Consider the following 19,758-nt stretch of genomic DNA (forward strand, 5'->3'; position numbering starts at 1 on the left):
AAATGCCTGCAAGAACCAAGGCTGGCCTGGAGCTGACCCCAGGAACCAGGAATACAATCCAGGCCTCCTATGGAGGTGGCAGGAACTCACTACTGAAGCCATCCCTGCTGCCTCCTGGTGTCTGCATTGCTAGAAAACTGGACTCAGGAGCCAGAGCAAGAAATCAAACCCAACTACTTCAATATGGAATGAGGGTGTCTTAACTGTTAGTCTAAACTCCTGTCCCCAAATGCATTCATTTTAGATGAATTTATCATGTGTCAATTATTTCTTGATAAAAATAATAACATTGGAATGGGCTCTCCAGCTCTGTTGAGTCTGGTTGGTGGGATGGTATTTGCAGTCATCATGTGAGTTTCTGTGTTAGAAGTCTTCCCAAATGTTCACGGGGAGTTGCCATTAATACAGTCTTGGAAGCCTGGACGGCTTCTTAGAGGTACCGTAATGACACAACACTGAAACCACAATGGAAGAGAAATGTACCCTTGTTCTCCTTAGTGCCGTCCCCATGTGTGAGATTTGGCTTTGCTTGAATTTTTTTTCTTTGAATAAATGAAAAATAGACGCAGATTATTAAGATTTGAAATGAATCAAGAGAAAACTATTTTGAAACTGAAATGATACCCCAGAGCCTGGTAATTTGAAAGCTAAGAATTGTTTGTCGTGTAGCTCTACAGATCGTGTCTGTAAGTGCAGTCTTAATTACAGGGGTTTTGTTAGCTCATGAAGCTGCCATGGCCCTCTCCTAGCAGGACACACAGGTGTCCAGGGACCAGGTTTGTCTGTTTGACTCTCCTGGGCCATTGGAATGGACTGGGTAGTTACTTATAATTTGGTGAGCTATGTAAAATGGTTTTAGCTCATGGTAACAATATTCAAATAATTGAGTCCCAATCGTATTCCCTTAGTTTGCTCTGGGTTTGGGAGTCAAATGACCTCCCAGTTCCCACTGAACCACACTCAGACCTTCTTTTCTGGCTCCTCATCTTGGCTTCATGCCTTCAAATGTCAGCTCCACTCCACAGGTGCAGTACTCCAGGCTTCTAGAATCCAGATGGAGCTTCCTCTGAGGTCAAGCCAAAAGTGAAATTGGGCTGAATAAAACTCACTGAGTCAGGATATGACCGCTAAGCTTCTTTTGGATTCATTTTGGAACCAAAAGTCCCAAATACATTTCACAAATGCAAATCTTCAGCTGAGATTTCCTTGTGGAAATGTGCGTAGTACACAGATATTGTCCAGGTAATTCATGGATCAAATACCCAGAAAACAACATGTGTACAAGAGATTTATTAAGGGAATCATCTATGTGAGAAAATGGAATGGGAGCCAGGAGTGATGGGAGAGCCCTTGGGCCACAGTGCAGACTGAGTCCAGGTGATAGGGAGATACCTTGTAGGACCATCTTTTTTAATTTCTCAGAGAGTTTATCAAGCTCACTGAGGAGCCTCTGTGCTTAACTCTTGTTAAGCAAATTGAATTTCAGATTTATGCACACCTTTCCTTTTTAAAGTAATTGCTGTTTTATTTTCAGAAATTCACAATGTTCATGGTGTGTGTGTGTGTGTGTGTGTTTGCATGCAAGTGTGCATGTATTCCTCTGGCCAATTTGTACCAAACTTTCTGTTTTTTTCTTCATCTTGCCTAGTTTCTTCTTCTTCTCCCAGAAAGTGCACCAAAACTTGTCTTCAGGGAAAAGAAACAAGTCTCTTCATAGCAGTCTGTCCACATTTCTTCACCTAGGCAACATTGTGGGCTCAGTTGCTGCTTGTTATAGTAAAAAGTAGGCATTCACCCATACTCAAAGCACCGGTTCGAGAAACTTAATGGAACTGTTTGGGGCATGACCATAGTTCAGGATCTTGTAAATTTAAACTGAAATTACTTGTGCTTTAAGATAGTTATTAGTAAAGTTTATAAATAAATTAATTTTATTATATGGCCATTTTGGTTTGAAAGCTGTACTGAGTAGAACAGTGTCCTCCAAAAAATCCATGTGCCTCTGGAACTTCAGGATGGAACCTTAGGTGGAGGTGTGTGACATGGACTAGGGGAGCAAAGGCCACAGCTGTCTGCAGGTTGAGACCATGACCAAGGGGTTAGCGCATGCCCGAAGCAGAGTCAGAATCCACAAGCTGTCAGGCCACACTGAAGAACAAAGGTGACTCTGGCTGTCTCAGAAAGGAAGGATGGGAATGGAGAGATCTTGGTGGAGCAGTAGGCTCAGGCCTTGGGAAGCCTGACAGCGTGCACTGTGGGAGATTCTGCAAGAGAGCGTGTGAAGGTTGAGTGCTGTGGTCTGACCAACCCCTCCACAAGCCACATGCCATTCGACTGTCATTGGGACAGTTCAGTGGGGGCCTTTGAGAGGTGGTGAGGTTATGAGGGCTCTGCCTAAAGGATGAATGACATTGTCGTGGGAGTGGGTTCATTCCCTTGCAGTTGGGTTCTTTGTAAGTTCAGCACCTTTTGCCCTCCCTGTCTTGGGCAAACCTCACTTACCCTTCCATCGTATTATGACTCAGCCTAAACAAATGACTTCAGCAGATTCCAGTGTCATGCTCTTGGGCCTCCTGCACTTTAAAACTTGAGCCAAATAAACTCATGTTGTTCCCAAATTACCCATGGTATATGTGATGGCTGCAGAAAGCAGATGAAGGTGGTCAGAGGATGAATGGAGTGGACATCCAGTGTGCTGTGCAGAGTGCACAGTGAACCCTCTGTGGCTCCACAGCACATGGGATAAAGGACCCCTGACTCTGTTTTTCTGACATGTGGCCTCTGTGCCCTGCTCTAGTCTTTCCGTTTTCCCCGGCAAAGGTCAACAAAGCTCACAGGATCCTACATTCTGCAAAGTCTTCCCCTGCTGCAGCAATCTTGCTTCGTCTGTTTTATATCTTATTCCCCGTGTGTCTGCAGCCAGTTTGCAGAGCCCAGATCTAAGTTACAGGCTGTGGAGTGATAGGAAATGGTGAGAAGCAGATCCCTGCACTTTAAAACAAACATTGAACAGTACAGTTGTTTGGGGGAATTCAGTGAGATACAGATGCTCCTGCACTTACCATGGGGTTAAGTCCCCAAAGACTCATTATCATTTGAAAACATCCAAAGTGGGGAATGCATTGAATACCTGTAACCTGCAGGACATTTTGGATCAATGACATAGGTGTTGGTGGCTTCCCCTCGCGATCATGGAGCCACCGCCGTCTGCCAACATGAGAGAGGATTGGCTTGCCTAGCACTCGGCTGGGGGCACCCAAATTCAGCCCTGCTATTGTGGTCTCTACTGAATGTGTATTGCTGTCAGAACCATGGCAAAGAGGAAAAACGATAGGTGGGGCCATCAGAAGCCAGGGATCCACTGTATGGGGAGAGTACAGCAGGCTGGGTTTCATCCAGAAAGGGAAATCATAGGATGGGTCACACAGAAGATTTGTCATGTAAAATGTACTAACTAGAAAAAAGTACAGTGGGTAGATAGAAGGGAAGTCTTTATGGTCCCTAGGGCAGAGGGAGGGAGGGCACTCAAAGAAGGGTAGACTTGGAGGGGGTTCAGATTTCACTGAGAAAGGTGTGATTCAGCCACGAGTAGTTGGCTGGGCAGCCAGATGGCAGCTGATCCGGAGTTGCTGTGCAAGCCATCCACAACACAGCAGACCACTGTGGTGCAGTGGGAGCCTGGGCTTGGGAGAGGGCAGAGGCCTTTAGATGAACAGACAGTGTGGGATTGGGGGGTTGTGGCTTGCAGATGGAAGGGGGGTTGCTCAGTTTGACCCCTGGGCCTCAGACATGCTGCCTGGGGGCAGTGGTGGGTCCTCTTTCTTCAGAGGCTAACAGGTTGTTTCCAGGTGCACAGGGATCACTTCAGCACACCTGTGGCTCTGACAGACTCCAGTGCAAGTCCTCACACTCCCCGGACTGACTATTCCCGAAAGGTCCCGGGAGATTATCAGAACCCTCTTTCTCCTGCAACGTCCCTTTCACACCCTCTATCGAGGGAATTTAACCTGGTGTTCATTTTAAAAGAGAGATGCTGGGGCAGGCATTGGTGCAGCCGTTCAGCTGCCACTTGGGAGGCCCACATTCCCTATCAGAGCGCCTGAGTCAAGACCTATCTCTGTTTTCCATTTCAGCTTCCTGCTAATGTATGCCACGGGAGGCATCAAGTAGTGGCTCAAGAAGCTGGGTCTCAGGCCAGCGCCGTGGCTTAACAGGCTAATCCTCCGCCTAGTGGCGCCGGCACACCGGGTTCTAGTCCCGGTTGGGGCACCGGATTCTGTCCCGGTTGCCCCTCTTCCAGGCCAGCTCTCTGCTGTGGCCAGGGAGTGCAGTGGAGGATGGCCCAAGTCCTTGGGCCCTGCACCCGCATGGGAGACCAGGAGAAGCACCTGGCTCCTGCCTTCGGATCAGTGAGATGCACCGGCCGCAGCGGCCATTGGAAGGTGAACCAACGGCAAAAGGAAGACCTTTCTCTCTGTCTCTCTCTTTCACTATCCACTCTGCCTGTAAAAAAGAAAAAGAAAAAAGAAGCTGGGTCTCTGCCACTCATGCGGGAGACTTGGATTGAGTTCCTGGCTCCCAGCTTTGATAGGGCAACCTCTGTCTGTCTGTCTGTCTGTGTATCTTTCTCTGACTTTCTGCATTTCAAATAAACAAAAAATATATTTAAAGGAAATGCTTAAAGGGATTCTGTTGTTCACTTCCCAAAAGACCATAAAGGTTGGAGGTGAGCCAGGGCAGAGCTAGGAACTCAATGCAGATCTCACATGAGAATAACCGAAACTCAATTACTTGAGCCATCATCACTGCCTCCTAGGGTCTGCATTAGAAGGAAACCGGAGACAGAAACTGGAGGTAGATATTGAACCCAGGGACTCTGCTATGGGATACAGAAATGCTAACCACTAGGACAAATGCCTTCCCAAAGTTTTAAAATTATTATTACTATTTTAGTTGACACAGTATTTGTTGATATCAATCTGTTCAATGGTGTAATTCACACATATATACAATGCATAATGATCGAATCAGATAATTAGTAATTCCACCTCTTTAAACATTTATCATGTGCTCAGTTATTGTAAGCTCTGAGTATCCCTCTTATCTACTCAGTGAAACTGAACACATTTAAACTGTTGATAATACAATATGAAAACTAGACAGGTGTGTTAATATTTGTTGTGGAATATTTTGTATTATTTAGCCAGATACAAAGTTGAGAATTCGTGTGTGCAGTATTTCTCATTTGTAATCAGTGTTTCTTTTCTTTTTTTCTTTTTGCCTAGGTCTTATACAATATATTAATTGCATTCACAAAGATGCATAAATTTGAAGACATAGAACCTGTTGACATTTTGGCTGGATGTGCCCGATTCATTGTCGTGGGGTGTGGGGGAGTCTTTTTCGGCATCATTTTTGGATTTATTTCTGCATTTATCACACGTTTCACTCAGAATATCTCTGCCATTGAACCACTGATTGTCTTCATGTTCAGCTATTTGTCTTACTTGGTCGCTGAGACGCTCTACCTCTCTGGCATCTTGGCGTGAGTACCAACTGTGGATCAAACCTCACTGTAACATAAAGAAAACTTGGGACCACCTCATGTGAACCAGGCATCCAGAAATGGCATGATGTTTGATGCTCATCCTCAAAGGTGGTGCAGGATTGTTTGTTTCACTTTTGTAAAATCTGATTCAGGTCCTTTGCTAAACAAATGTTCTCTTCAGCATTTGTTTTTGCTTTCTTCTCATGATTTGCCTAAGGAGAGCATAGCAATTTTTTTTTTTTTTTGACAGGCAGAGTGGACAGTGAGAAAGAGAAACAGAGAGAAAGGTCTTCCTTTTGCCAATGGTTCACCCTCCAATGGCCGCCACGGCTGGCAGGAGCCAGGTGCTTCTCCTGGTCTCCCATGGGGTACAGGGCCCAAGCACTTGGGCCATCCTCCACTGTACTCCCTGGCCTGGAAGAGGGGCAACCGGGACAGAATCCGGTGCCCCGACTGGGACTAGAACTTGGTGTGCCAGTGCCGCTAGGCGGAGGATTAGCCTAGTGAGCCGCGGCATTGGCCCAGAGCATAGCAATTTTAACATCAATTTAGACTATTTAGAAATGCTGGTGCAGAGGGCCGGCACCGAGGCTCACTAGGCTAATTCTCTGCCTGCGGCGCCGGCACACCGGGTTCTAGTCCCGGTTGGGGTGCTGGATTCTGTTCCGGTTGCCCCTCTTCCAGTTCAGCTCTCTGTTGTGGCCTGGGAAGGCAATGGAGGATGGCCCAAGTGCTTGGGCCCTGCACCCGCATTGGATACCAGGAGAAGCACCTGGCTGCTGGGTTTGGATCAGTGCAGCCCGGCGGTAGCACCCACTTAGCAGTCCCTTGGGGGGTGAACCAACGGAAAAAGGAAGACCTTTCTCTCTGTCTCTTTCTCTCACTGTCTAATTCTGGCTGTCAAAAAAAAAAAAAAAAAAAAGCTGGTGCAGAGAAAAGCTGGAAGAAGTTGAAGGGTTAAGTCTCATTTTAGTAGCTTGTGTTTTGCTCTTTTGGGGGTTCCTTTTGCCCTAGAAAATTTAATTCTGAAGTTGAAAGGAGGCACACTGTGAGGACTGCCATTCCTGGGCTCTGCTGTCCTCTGTGCCATTTAAACTATGTCACAGTCCCAGTGCATCTTTAGGATGGAGTGCAACAATGTACATGGGATATGACCACCAAGGTAGGCTTTTTTTGTCCCAGTAAAAATAGCTTTGAGATATTTGTCCTTGTGTCCATGTACTCTTCAAATGTTTGTCTTGGAATGAGCCTTCTCAGTTTGGCTTATATCGGCCATGTTTTATTCTCTATTGGCATTGTCCTCATATCCAGCTATTCAGGCAGAAATGTGCAAATTTACTGTACAGAAATACCCATTTTTAAAAAAGATTTATTTATTTATTTGCAAGGCAGAATTAGAGAGAGAGAGGAGAGAGAGAAAGGTCCTCCATCCACTGATTCATTCCCCAAATGGCTGCAGTAGCCAGAGCTGGGGCTCATCCAAAGCCAGGAGCCAGGAGCTTCTTCAGGTTCTCCCATGTGGGTGCAAGGGCCCAAGAACTTGGGCCATCTTCTACTGTTTTCCCAGGCCATAGCAGAGAGCTGTATTGGAAAGAGAGCATTCGGGTCTCAAACCAGCATCCATATGCTGCCCATTTCAATTAAATATAGCAGTGTAAACTCTAGGCACCCATCTTTTTCCCATATTAAAAATGATCAAGAGCACTGAGACAAGGCTATATTGTTAAATAGCTCCAGATCAGAAATATTCGAGATGCAAAAATTTGTTCTCAGTTAGTTGCAAAAAATCTTGTTCTGTTGGAAGAAATGGGGCCTTACTGTGCAGACAACTGAAGCAGGTTTATTTAGCCTACAGTGGAATGAATCAGAGGGGCACAAAGCCCTCCCTGGGGGAGAGGAGCCAGGAGCACCCCACTTCTGATGCTTGAGTTGCACACTATTTTACTTTGAGAAGCTCGTGCCACACTCCCCGTCCCCTCCACCCTCAACTTTCCCATGTGGAGACCTCTTGGGAGGAGAGAAGAGGAAGAAAGACAATCTGTGGGAAGTCGGAAAGCAGAGAAGGGCAGTGGAGAATGCTGCCTGGAGCAAGGCAGGCATCCTGCCCCTGTGGCATCACCAGTGGGGAGGAGCACTTGTGGAGGGGCAGTGACTTGTCGGTTCTGACACTCTGTTCCCTGTGTAGGATCACAGCCTGCGCCGTGACAATGAAAAAGTACGTGGAAGAGAACGTGTCCCAGACTTCCTACACGACCATCAAGTATTTCATGAAGATGCTGAGCAGCGTCAGCGAGACCCTCATCTTCATCTTCATGGGCGTGTCCACCGTTGGGAAGAACCACGAGTGGAACTGGGCCTTCATCTGCTTCACGCTGGTCTTCTGCCAGATCTGGCGGGCCATCAGTAAGACAGCAGGACCCCCCCACCCCCTCCCAAAAAGGCTCTTGCATGGCTTCTCTTTTTTTGTTTGTTTTCTTATTACCTTCAGCAGTGGAAAAACCCAAGTAGGGAGTTGATGCTAACTGGTTTGACTGGTTGTGGGGCATGAGGCATTACCAGGCAAGTCTCCTATTTGCTGCTGTCCTCAGCCCCAAGTAATTAGTGGCTGATAAGGTTCTGCACTGAAGCAAGGCTGGAGCGAGGGATATTTTGTATTTTGTTTTTTTTGTTTTTCAGTTGAAGAGAGAACTTTCACATCTACACAGTTAAATATAGCCCCGTCTATGTATAGCCTGTTTGGCACTTCTTTGCCAGTTTGAACCCTATTGCACCTTAAAGCAGATATAGATTATACGCTGTGGGCATTGGCACTTTTGTTAAGGGATAAGTGAGATCTCACAAATTGTATTTTCTGTAAGACAAGGATGTTAGAAAACAGTCCCTTAAATAGCACAGGTGGTTTTGTTTGAGGGTTGAGTGCATGAGTGTGTGCTGACCAGAAAACAAAGGGCCAGGAAGTCAATCTGTATTTTCAAAAGAGCATAATGTTAGTTACTAAAGACAACTACAGTGTAACTAGCCATACCCCTGCATAATATAGCTAATTTTTGGAAGGATTTATTTATTTGAAAGTCACAGTTACAGAGAGACAGGAAAAGGCAGAGAGATCTTTCATCTGCTGGTTCATTCCCCCAAATGGCTACAATGGCTGGGTCTGGGCTAGACCAAAGCCAACAGCTAGGAACTCCATCTGGGTCTCCCACATGACTGGCAGGGATCCAAGTACTTGGGTCATCTTCTGCTGCTTTCCTAGGTGCATTAGCAGGGAGCTGGATCCAAAGTGGAGCAACTGAGACTTGAACTGGAGCTTATATGGGATGCTGGTTTTGTAGGCAGTGGCTTAACCCAGTACACCACAACACTGGCCCCAATATGCTTAATTTTTAAAAATGAGATCCAGTGGCTGCTGGTTTACCTTGCACATTTATGTTCCAGGAGTGAATAAAGATGTTAGCGACTGTACTACAATATATGTGTTGCTTTCTGAGCAGAAGCAGTTATATCTTAAAAATGACCTTCACTGATATTTGAAGTTTTTACAAAAGTGACTTTGACCAATGATTTAAAATGAAATACTCAAGAAACAGCTGAAAATTTATCTCAAACATATCAATCCCAAATTAATTTGGGATGGATTATAGGATCTAAGAAAGAATAAGAAGAATGTTGAAATACTTAAATACTTGTAAAATAATGGCATATTTATGCCTCTTGGATTCATGGTGGGAAGAGAATTAAGGAAACTGACTGAAGTTTAACATCTCAAATCAAACCCTGGCATCACTGCTAACTTTCTATTTGAATTTGAACTTACATTTAACTGCTCAAAATCATCTTCCCCTGTAGCAAAATAATATGTCTGGACACATTTCTTAGGTGTATTTAAGTTCTACCATTTGACAGATCTACAGAGGAGTTGAACCAATGTCAACACAATGGAGCTTCAGCTCAGCCTACAAGAAGATGAGCCATTCAGGAGAGGTTTTATATGAGACAGGAATAGATTCCTGAGCATCGCTGATGCTTAATGAGCATCCAGCCAGCTCCATACTCCGATAGTGGAAGGAATTGGTAGAGCAACCCCCAAGAGAGTGACTGCCCTCACACATCTCAGTGACTACCAGAGCAGGGCTCAGAATCCCTGAACTCTGGGATCGGGGCTCAGTTTTTCCCTGAACTCTGCTCTCTTCCACCAGACTCACTGTCACTGATAATAAATCACACCCACGATGGCTTATAACACACAAGGTCCTGCTTTGTGTTATTTACATATATTACATTTATTTAATCTTTCATCCACCTTTTGAGGTAAATACAGTTAGCTGTCCACATCTGCAAGTTCTACACCCTCAAACAACCATGTATGAAAAATCTTTGAAAAAATAATTTCACTCATAAGACTTAGTTTCTTTTCATTATTCCCTAAATAATAGATTTCAACAACTATTTACATGGTGTTTATATTGTATGTAGTATTATAAGCCCTCTAAAGATGATTTAAATTGTGTGGGAAGGGGCTGATGTGCTGGTGAGGAGGTTAACCTGCTGCTCCTGACACCAGCATCCCTTAAAGGAGCCCGGATTCACGTTCTAGCTACTCCACTCTGATCCCACTCACTACTAATGTCCCTGGGAAGGCAACAAATTGTGAGCTGAGTACTTGGGCCCCTATCACCGATTTGAGAGACCCAGATAGAGTTCCTGGCTCCTGACTTCGGCCTGGCCCAGACCTGGTTGTTGCAGCCATTTGGGGAATGAACCAGCATGTGGAAAAATCTCTCTCTCTCTCTCTCTCTCTCTCTCCCTCTGTAGATCTGCCTTTAAAATAAATAAACACATCTTATTTTAAAGAATAAATTATGTAGGAAGGAGGATATGTATAGGCTATATGCAGATTCTACACCATTTTATATAAGGGACTTGAGCATCCATAGAATTTAGTATCTGTGTGGCCTCCTGGAACGAAATCTGCAGGTGCTAAGGGACAACTGCACAGATCTGATCTCCATTAAGCAGATGAGGACTCTGAGGACATGGAATGATTAAGAGCCTTGCCCAGGATCACATTGTTGGTTTATGCAGGACAAATAAAGCAAAACAAAAAAAGTAAGCTGTCTTCTTTTTCTTTATTTTTTTAAAAATTTTTTTTGATAGGCAGAGTTAGACAGTGAGAGAGAGAGAGAGACAGAGAGGAAAGTCTTCCTTTTTCCATTGGTTCACCCCCCAAGTGGCCACTATGGCCGGCGTGCTGTGCCGATCTGAAGCCAGGAGCCAGGTGCTTCCTCCTGGTCTCCCATGCGGGTGCAGGGCTCAAGGACCTGGGCCATCCTCCACTGCCTTTCCAGGCCACAGCAGAGAGCTGGACTGGAAGAGGAGCAGCCACCGGGATAGAATCCGGCACCCTGACCGGGACTAGAACCTGGGGTGCTGGCGCTGCAGGCAGAGGATTAGCCTAGTGAGTCGTGGCGCCAGCCTGTCTTCTTTTTCACTATCAGTGTCCATCAAAGGATGGTTGCTGTGTAGCCTGTGTGATTAGAAGTACGCTGCAGGTGGAGAGCTATATTCTATTGAAATGAAATCTTTAGTCCAAGGACCGTTCCACCCAGGAAATACCGCATTGGTGGTGGCTAAATCATGCGGGGCACCTGAGGCGGGGACTCAGAGGAATAGAGAAAAACTATGTTTTGAACAAGTTCTCCAATGCTGCGCTTGAGAAACTCACTTAGCAATAAAAGCCCCCCAGAACACCTAGCCAAATTCCTTTCTCGTTTCCATAGAACTTGAGAAGAACTGAGCCAGCCATGAAAAATCTCTCACCCTCTAGAGACCAGTCGCCAAGAGGGCTTCCTTCCTACTTAAACTATGAATCTCCTTTGTGTAGCCCATAACAATATGCAACAATAATGTCTCTATCTCTCAAATAATAGCATTGCTGTAACTGATTTAAAAAAGAGAAAATTATGGTAATAGAATAAAAAATAAATACCTGATATTTAAAAATCAATATGTTATTACTTTAAACACAGACACGCAATCACATGGCATGCTCTATTGAGCTACTGGAGAAGGCTTTTAATTTGACGATTGACTGTCTCACAGCTAGCCCAAAGGAAAAGCTTTCAAAGAATTCTGGTTGAAAGGGATGATCAGGTTGTACGGTGGAATCACACATGCACCCTTAGGTCACCAGCACTGTATCTCTATCATGCATGAGCCCCTGCTCTAATACATATTTCCCCCTTTCTAGGCGTGTTTGCTCTCTTCTATGTCAGTAACAAGTTTCGGACTTTCCCCTTCTCCATCAAGGACCAGTGCATAATTTTCTACAGTGGTGTTCGAGGAGCTGGAAGTTTTTCACTTGCATTTTTGCTTCCTCTGTCTCTTTTTCCTAGGAAGAAACTGTTTGTCACAGCTACTCTAGTAGTTATATATTTCACTGTGTTCATTCAGGTTGGTAGACTTTTTTGATATTTAAAATAAGTAGATTCTTCAGAATAATGTGCTAAATTAGGAAAATATAAACAAAGGCCTTTTATCTGATTTTCAGATCTTTGCACAATCCAAACTGGGTTCTCAAATATCTCTAAATTATGTTCATGGTCGTTCTTGAACTCTTAAAATATGTTGACTTTTAATCAATTAATTCAACACATTAAATCAAAGTATTCCTGGGTAACAGGATAGCTACTGCACTTGAACCTCTGCAAATGAGAGCCCAGTTAGTACTGGATAGCACAGGTTTTTGTTTTAGCTGGAGTTAACTGTTAACGAACAAATGAAAGTTATTTATTTTAAGGGATGAAATTGAACTCCTGTAGTAAGATACAGACAATGATGTCTATTTTTGTTAAAGCATTTAAGAGAGTCAGTTAAAAACTAAAACATTGGTGCAATTATCCAGCAAAAGCTAGTAGAAAAAAAAATGATTGCAAATTGAGTGTTCTAATCATTTTAATAATAGATTTACTTTCTATAGTTAACAATCTACACCTCAACTAAACTCTTTATTTTTGTTTTTAATTTACATTCTAGGGAATCACCATTGGCCCTCTGGTCAGGTACCTGGATGTTAGAAAGACCAATAAAAAAGAGTCCATCAATGAAGAGCTGCATACCCGTGTAAGTCATCTCTTTATCACAATTAACAAATCAATGAATTTTTCCCCCTGGTCACCCATGGGGGTAACAAGGAGCCTAGATGTGAGACCAGTCTACATATCCCTAGACTTACAGCCTCTAACTTCTCAGCTCCAGTAAAGAAAGTAATGGAACAGCTTCCTGTTGCTACTGTACAAAACTACTGTAAACTGAGTAGTGGAAAACCATGCAGGTTTGTTTTCTTGTAGTTCTGGAGTTTGAAATGGATCTCATTGGGATATACTCAAGATGTTTCAGGACTGTATTTTTTTTCTGGAGCCTTTAAGAGAGAACTTGTTTCTTGCTGTTCTAGCTTTTAGAGGCTGCCAGCATTCTTTGGCCCGTGGCTCCTTACATCCTGGAAGCCAGCAATGACTGCTCAGGTCACTCTTACGCTGCATCAGGTGACAGGCTTTTCTACCTCCTTCTTCCACACTGAAGGATCTTCATGATAACATTGTGCCCTCATGGATAATTCAGAATATTCTCGCTGTCTTCAAATCAGCCATTTAGCAACTGTAGATCCATCTGCTATCTTAATTCTCCATTGCACATTTACTAACATGTTCATAGTTGCAGGCATCAAGATGTGACAACTTTGGGAAGTGCGCCACATCAAAACATGTCATCTATCCCAGTATCTCAAAGTCTCCAACCATTCAGCATCCACTCAATTTGAAAATCTCATCTAAATCTTACAAGTTCAAAAGTCCTAAATCTCAGCATCCTAATCTTTTAAGTCAGGGATGAGTGAGACTCTGGATGTACTGCCACTGGGGCTCTGCATCTGCAAACCTGTGAAACCTGAAAAGCAAGTTGTCTGCTCCCAAATTACACTGGCCGGACAGTCAGCAGATAACAGCTGTTGATAGTCCCTGTGATTCTGCCTTCTGCCCTCTGAGTTCTCAATCCCACCCTCTGAGTCATGATTCCTTTATTAGGAAAGGTGTCATGCATTTGGAGTTGAGTAGATTTATCATACTTTGTCTTGCTTGTTAGAATCTTGGGGGGTCCATTGGTCTTATTTTATTTTGCCCCTTACTTTTGTTTTCAGGCAGGAGAGTTTCCCTCAGGGTTCAACAGAGAAGCAGAATCAGTAGGAAATATAGATGGAGAAATTTGTTGTCAGGAATTGGCTTATACTATTGAGGGGACTGGCTGGCAAGTTCAAAATCCATAGGATCTACCATCAACCTAGCATGAGCTAAAGCTACCATCAAAAATAGAATTTCTTCTTCATCAGGGGAGTCTCAGCTCTGCTGTTAAGGGCTTTCATCCAGTGAAATCAGACAACCCAGAACATCTAGACCCAGCTCTCTCACTTAAATGCAACTGAGGACAGACTGGGTCACTGTGTACAAAACACATTCACAACAGTATCTGGATTAGTATTTTATTGAACAATCTAGTCAATCAAACCACCTCAAAAGACTATCCCAGTGACTAAAATGCAAAATTATCCCACTTGCTTCTAACAACACTGTTTCAACGGAATACAAATACTCTCTGCTCTTTCTGAAGTCTTACCAGGAAAGGGGAAAGGCTGTCATTACTTTGGCAAATGTGACCTAAGTTTTGTGAAAACATCCCACTTTGGCAAAGATGAATATATGATATTGAGCATGGTTTCTATCTCTTTCTGTAAGTCCAAAACAGCATTGAGGGGATGCTGTTCTGTATTATCTCAAAGAACAGAAATGAGAAATAATGTATGGAAGAGATAGGGAACCTTCAGATCAGTTAGGAAAGAGTCTTCTGGTCATCATTTCATGCTTGGCACATCCGCAGGTGAAATCCATGTGGTTACGTCTGGTCAGGAACACTGGCCTAATTGCTGTGCAGGAGAGAGGAGATTCAAGCTAGATTGGACCAGATGTAATTTAAGTTTTATTCTATCCCATAGAGTCCAAAATTCCAATATGGGAGAAACTAATGAAGTCTTTATAAATTAACCCTAAAATTTATCACCAATCTCCCCAGAACACTTGAGGAATTAAATCATTTAAATTTCAGGAAATCTTAGCCAACATATTCTAAGGCCATTTGGAGAAATTAGGATCAAGAATGAGTGTTTTAAAATATGTAATGCTTTGACCTGGTTGTAGAAATTTGTCTGTACCTTTGTCTTTTTTGATTTATTATTTGGACAAATTAGATGATGTAACTAAGATTATAAAACTTTAATATTTCACTAATTTTAGCTTATTTTCTTTTTATCACCAAAGCTGTATTGTTGGTGACAATGAATTATTTAAGAAATATGATAGTGTTTTAATGTATTTTGCAAGAAAATCAAAAGCCAGTATATGTTTATTTCAATTTTAATTTATTTAGAGACTAATCTGTTATTATTTTAAGATTGTGTTTTCCCCCTCAATCCTTGTAAATGATTTTGAATAAAATATATCTAGTATAATGGGCTTGTATGTAAATTTTAAATCCTAGAACAAATGATCAGATAAAATAACAAGAAATACAGAAAAAGCTTGTTATATGTTATTATTATAACAAAGTATCTATAGAATTGCATTTTAACAAGCTATCTAAATTAGATATTGATATATACTTTTTATAATTAAATAAACAATGACAGTTAATTCTTAGACTTTGCATCCATATAATTTCATTAATGGGAAATTTCCTAGCTCATTCTAGAAAAGGATTACTCAAAGCAAATGTCAGGCACCCTTCTTTCATGGCAAATCATGTGAATTATCAAGAAACTTATCTACAGAGTCCTCCAATCATGAAACTAAATTGAATTACTATGAAAGGCATGGCATATTTTAGTTACATGAATAGTGTGATAGAAAAGCAGATATGCTCAGGAAATGAAATTCTCCTCGGGCTCCCTTGAGAGCCTTTTAGAGTTAGCATTTCACCAGTGATTGTTTTCTTGTGGTTAATTTGGCAGCTAATGGATCACTTGAAGGCTGGAATTGAAGATGTGTGTGGGCAATGGAGCCACTACCAAGTACGAGACAAGTAAGGAGACTCGAGGTTTCATTATTAAACAAAGGTATTTTTGGCCTAGAGAACTTCCAACAGCTGCATTGGATGTAAACTTCCCAGAATCTGGAGGAAGGGGTTCAAGAAGACAAAGAACCCAGAAGCCACACCATAACAGCAAACAGTTGGAACTCTGGGGCATGGGTAGCTGGGAAATATGAGAGCTTTCAGGTAGAGGAGTCTGTAGACTTGGCTTAAATAGCTTCAGAGAGAACTAGCATAGCTGATTGCATGGACATTAGAAAAGTCAGATTTCAGTTTAAAACAAGGACAAACTTCCCAATAATAAAAGCAATGCAACCATGGAATGGCCAGCCTCATGTTGCCTCAAAGGGAGTTTGGGGACACATTTCAGACCCCAGGGAAGGGAGTCCTCTCTATTTGGTGGTGGTGGGGGGACACCAAAATGCAAGACCTTTTACTGAGGGCCTTTATCTATCTGAAAGTTCTCATATTGCAGAACTGGTTCTCTTATGGAACTTAGTCTCAAGTTCAGGAGAAAAGATTGCGTTAGTGAACAGTTGGTAGCTAAAGCCATGGGCATGTGTGTGAGCTCAATACAAGGGTGTGAAGAGGTGATGCTGGCTGAGGACAAGAGTCTGAGAAGGAGAAGGGGAAGAAGTGGTCAGGGAGACTGGAAGGGAAAGAGGGGTGATCCAGGATGTGGAGGGTTTGGGGAGAATTACCCAATGCATCAGCGTTCACAAAACAACCAGCAGAGCAAGTGCAATGACAGCTGCTGGAGTTGACAAGGTCAAAGCGAACTCAGAGAGAAGAATGTCAGACAAGTAGTGGAGGCTGGAAAGCCGATTACTGTACGTTATGGAATTAACAGGAACTAAGGCCTGTCATGACGAAGAGCAGGAAATCAGAAGGCTGAGGGGATAACCCAGTTGGAGCAAGAGTAGGCATGGTCTGAGTAAAGGGATCACAAAGCTCAAGAAATGCACCTGCTACACCTGGAGGGTACTTAACTGATGGGGCCCGCCCCCACCACATACCAGGAAGTCAATCAGCAAATGATAAGCCCGGCAGCCCAGGAAGTTATGCTCCCTTCAGAAAATAAAGCAGGCACACAAGCTATCTGTTAAATGTGGAATGATTGAAAATGTTGAAAATTTCAACTCCAAACAAATGGCCAACTCCAAAGGCGGCACATGCATCCACACAGCTCAGCCTAGTGGGTCGACCAGAGCTTTGCTACAATAGTCAGCGGCCATCAATGTCTAGCCTATTCACTCCCTATCATTCAGATCTGGGGGACATATGTGTTTTTTTTTTCTCCCCTTTAATTGCCAGGATTCAAAATGATCTTCAGCATAATAGGGCAAAACTACTGTAACTACCGGGCCATTTACTCTTATTGGGTTCTGGCTGAATAGGCCAGCATTACTGTAAGTGCAGCTGCTGCTGTTATCAGCTTTAGAATGGAACACTTGTTCAAAAGCCTCAGCCCTCTTATTTCTTCTCTTACAACTGGGGCTGAGCTGGGCTGGGTTTCCCCTGTTTCTGCCTTATGCACAATTTCTGCCCTGATTGTGGCTTGTCCTTGCCTTTTATGTAGTTGATTTTGAATGTATTCAGGCCACTAGGCTACTCTTTCTTTGTTTAAAGAAATGTATAAACACTATGAATTGTTTAAAAAATACATTCAAATGCTATGAGTTCCAGGCACTGGCTTGACTTTTTTTTTCAAAATAAAGTTAAGTAGTGGTTTGTTTTTATGAAAAATGCACATTTACCTAACATGTGCAGAAATCAAAAGGTTTCCAAAATGTTGGTTTTTCATTTTTAGGTTTAAGAAGTTTGATCACAGATATTTACGGAAAATCCTAATCCGAACAAATGTACCCAAATCAAGCATTGTTTCTTTGTACAAGAAGCTGGAGATGAAACAAGCTATTGAAATGGCTGAGACCGGGATACTAAGTTCCACAGCTTTTTCTGTTCCCCATCAGTAAGTCACATCACTTCTTCAGTTTAGAATTCCACTGTTGGAATTCCAAGAGGCATCAACTCATTGCTCCATAGGAAGGCACTGGGGCTAAAGAGGCAGAAATATGGGGAGAAAATCATGAAAAAATAAGAACAAGGTCTTGGCATCTTATGACTTTGTATTTGCTAACTTGCATTTGAGGATGTGTCCTAGTAGCAAGAGGGGTGGTAGCTGATGGACAGATGATGGAGAAAGCTGTGCTGATAATTGTGTCTAAGGCAAAGATCTATGTGAGATTGTAAGAAAAGTCTTGTGTCTATGTGAGGCCAGCTCGGATAGGAGCAGGCATCAGGAGGAATCATAACAATCTAGAAACACACTAAAACAAGATGAGTCTCTGTGATGAGTTGGTTGCACCTGCTAACCAACTGCTCCCCAAAGCTGGAAATGAGCTATTTTAACTGGCTTACATTTAGCAAGAGATGAAAGACAACGCCATAAGAATTAATTCATCTCCTAAAGATGCCCGAATTGCTTCCAGGAAATGGTTTATGCATTGGGAAAGTTAATTACAATCCATATTTATGGGAAGGAACACCTGTCCCCCTCATCGTCATTTTCAGCAAGTGAATCCATTTGATTATGAGCTTCAGTTATGTCTTCACGTTGGAAAAGCAAGTTGACTGAAGAACTAAGAAAAGGCAGCAATAAAATTCTCATTGATACCTGAGTGTTATATCTCAGCTCACACCTTCATCCCTGCTAATGAGTCAGAAACACCATTGCCTTTCTTACTTGGCCTGGGAAAAAGCCACACCAGTGTCCCTGAGGGTATCTCGGTATAAATAGAAAGCTTTCTGTCTCATTTTTCAGTGAGATTGTTTTTGTGGCTTGTTTGTTTGTTTTGGTGCTACCCACTACATGCCTTTAAGGAAGCTTCTGATACCAAAATGGGAAAGCACTAACAAATGTTTATTGGCAACGGTATCCTGAGTCATAGTGGAGCCTGGGGCAGCAGGGAAGATAAGGAATACTCAACCTGTTCTGTTTTTGTTTTAGTTTTTTTTTTTTTTAAAGTTCCCAAAGGATTGTAATCTTTGCTACCACTTTTTAAACATTTACGTACTTATTTCATGTTTTATTTCTAAGGCGGAGAGAGGCAGAGACAGAGAGACAGATGAGATCATGCATCCACTGGTCTACTCCCCTAATACCTGCAACAGCCAGGGCTGGACCAGGTTGAAGCCAACAGTCCAGAACTCCATCCAGGTCTCCCACAGGGGAGGCCAGGATCCAATCACTTGAGCCATCACCTGCTGCCTCTAAGGATTTGCATGAGCAGGAAGCTGGTTTGGAGTTAGAGCAATCAGGACTTGAGCCAGGCACTCTGATAGGGAATAGGGGCATAACGTGTGGTGTCCTAAGCCGCTGTGCCAATCACCCACCCTCATCCTATTTTTTTTGACAGGCAGAGTGGATAGTGAGAGAGAGAGACAGAGAGAAAGGTCTTCCTTTTGCCGTTGGTTCACCCTCCAATGGCTGCCGCGGCCAGCGCTTCGTGCTGATCTGAAGCCAGGAGCCAGGTGCTTCCTCCTGGTCTCCCATGCAGGTGCAGGGCCCAAGCACTTGGGCCATCCTCCACTGCACTCCCGGGCCGTAGCAGAGAGCTGGCCTGGAAGAGGGGCAACCGGGATAGAATCCGGCGCCCCAACCGAGTCTAGAACCCTGTGTGCCGGCGCCGCAAGGCGGAGGATTAGCCTGTTAAGCCGCAGCGCCGGCCAATCCTATTTTTATTTATTTAAAAATCATTGCTTCCTCAATGATTTTGTTTCGTTTTTATTTTCTAAAGCATTGCATTAAAGTGTGTCATAATTATTGGTAATTTGCCTTTCCCTCTCATTTTATTCCTCAGATCCCATCCTGTTCATTGGCTACCTAGTACTACAGTACTTCAAAGAGTTTGTGAAACAATTGAAATAAGATATGTTTAATTTGGTGCAAAATGTTTTTGCAATCCTTGCATAGTTTTTTGATAGTACATCTTCTGTGAGCTTTTTGAAGATCCCTTATAGACATGGATTCCAAAGTATTTTGCACCTACGTAAACTTATCTTTTACTTTCATTTTT

At 43.1% G+C, this 19,758-nt stretch overlaps 1 protein-coding gene across 1 annotated transcript in view; it reads left to right on the top strand.

Annotated features, from left to right (window-relative positions):
• Window positions 1–19,758, top strand: part of SLC9A4 (solute carrier family 9 member A4) — a 62,151-nt gene that overhangs the window by 24,944 nt on the left and 17,449 nt on the right. Inside the window, 6 exon segments of the mRNA XM_062208888.1 lie at window positions 5,286–5,545; window positions 7,734–7,951; window positions 11,796–11,998; window positions 12,581–12,667; window positions 15,600–15,670; window positions 17,490–17,651. Coding sequence (XP_062064872.1) covers window positions 5,286–5,545; window positions 7,734–7,951; window positions 11,796–11,998; window positions 12,581–12,667; window positions 15,600–15,670; window positions 17,490–17,651 — 1,001 coding nt within the window.

This window comes from Lepus europaeus, chromosome 13 (assembly GCF_033115175.1).
Source record: "Lepus europaeus isolate LE1 chromosome 13, mLepTim1.pri, whole genome shotgun sequence".
NCBI classification, from domain to species: domain Eukaryota; kingdom Metazoa; phylum Chordata; class Mammalia; order Lagomorpha; family Leporidae; genus Lepus; species Lepus europaeus.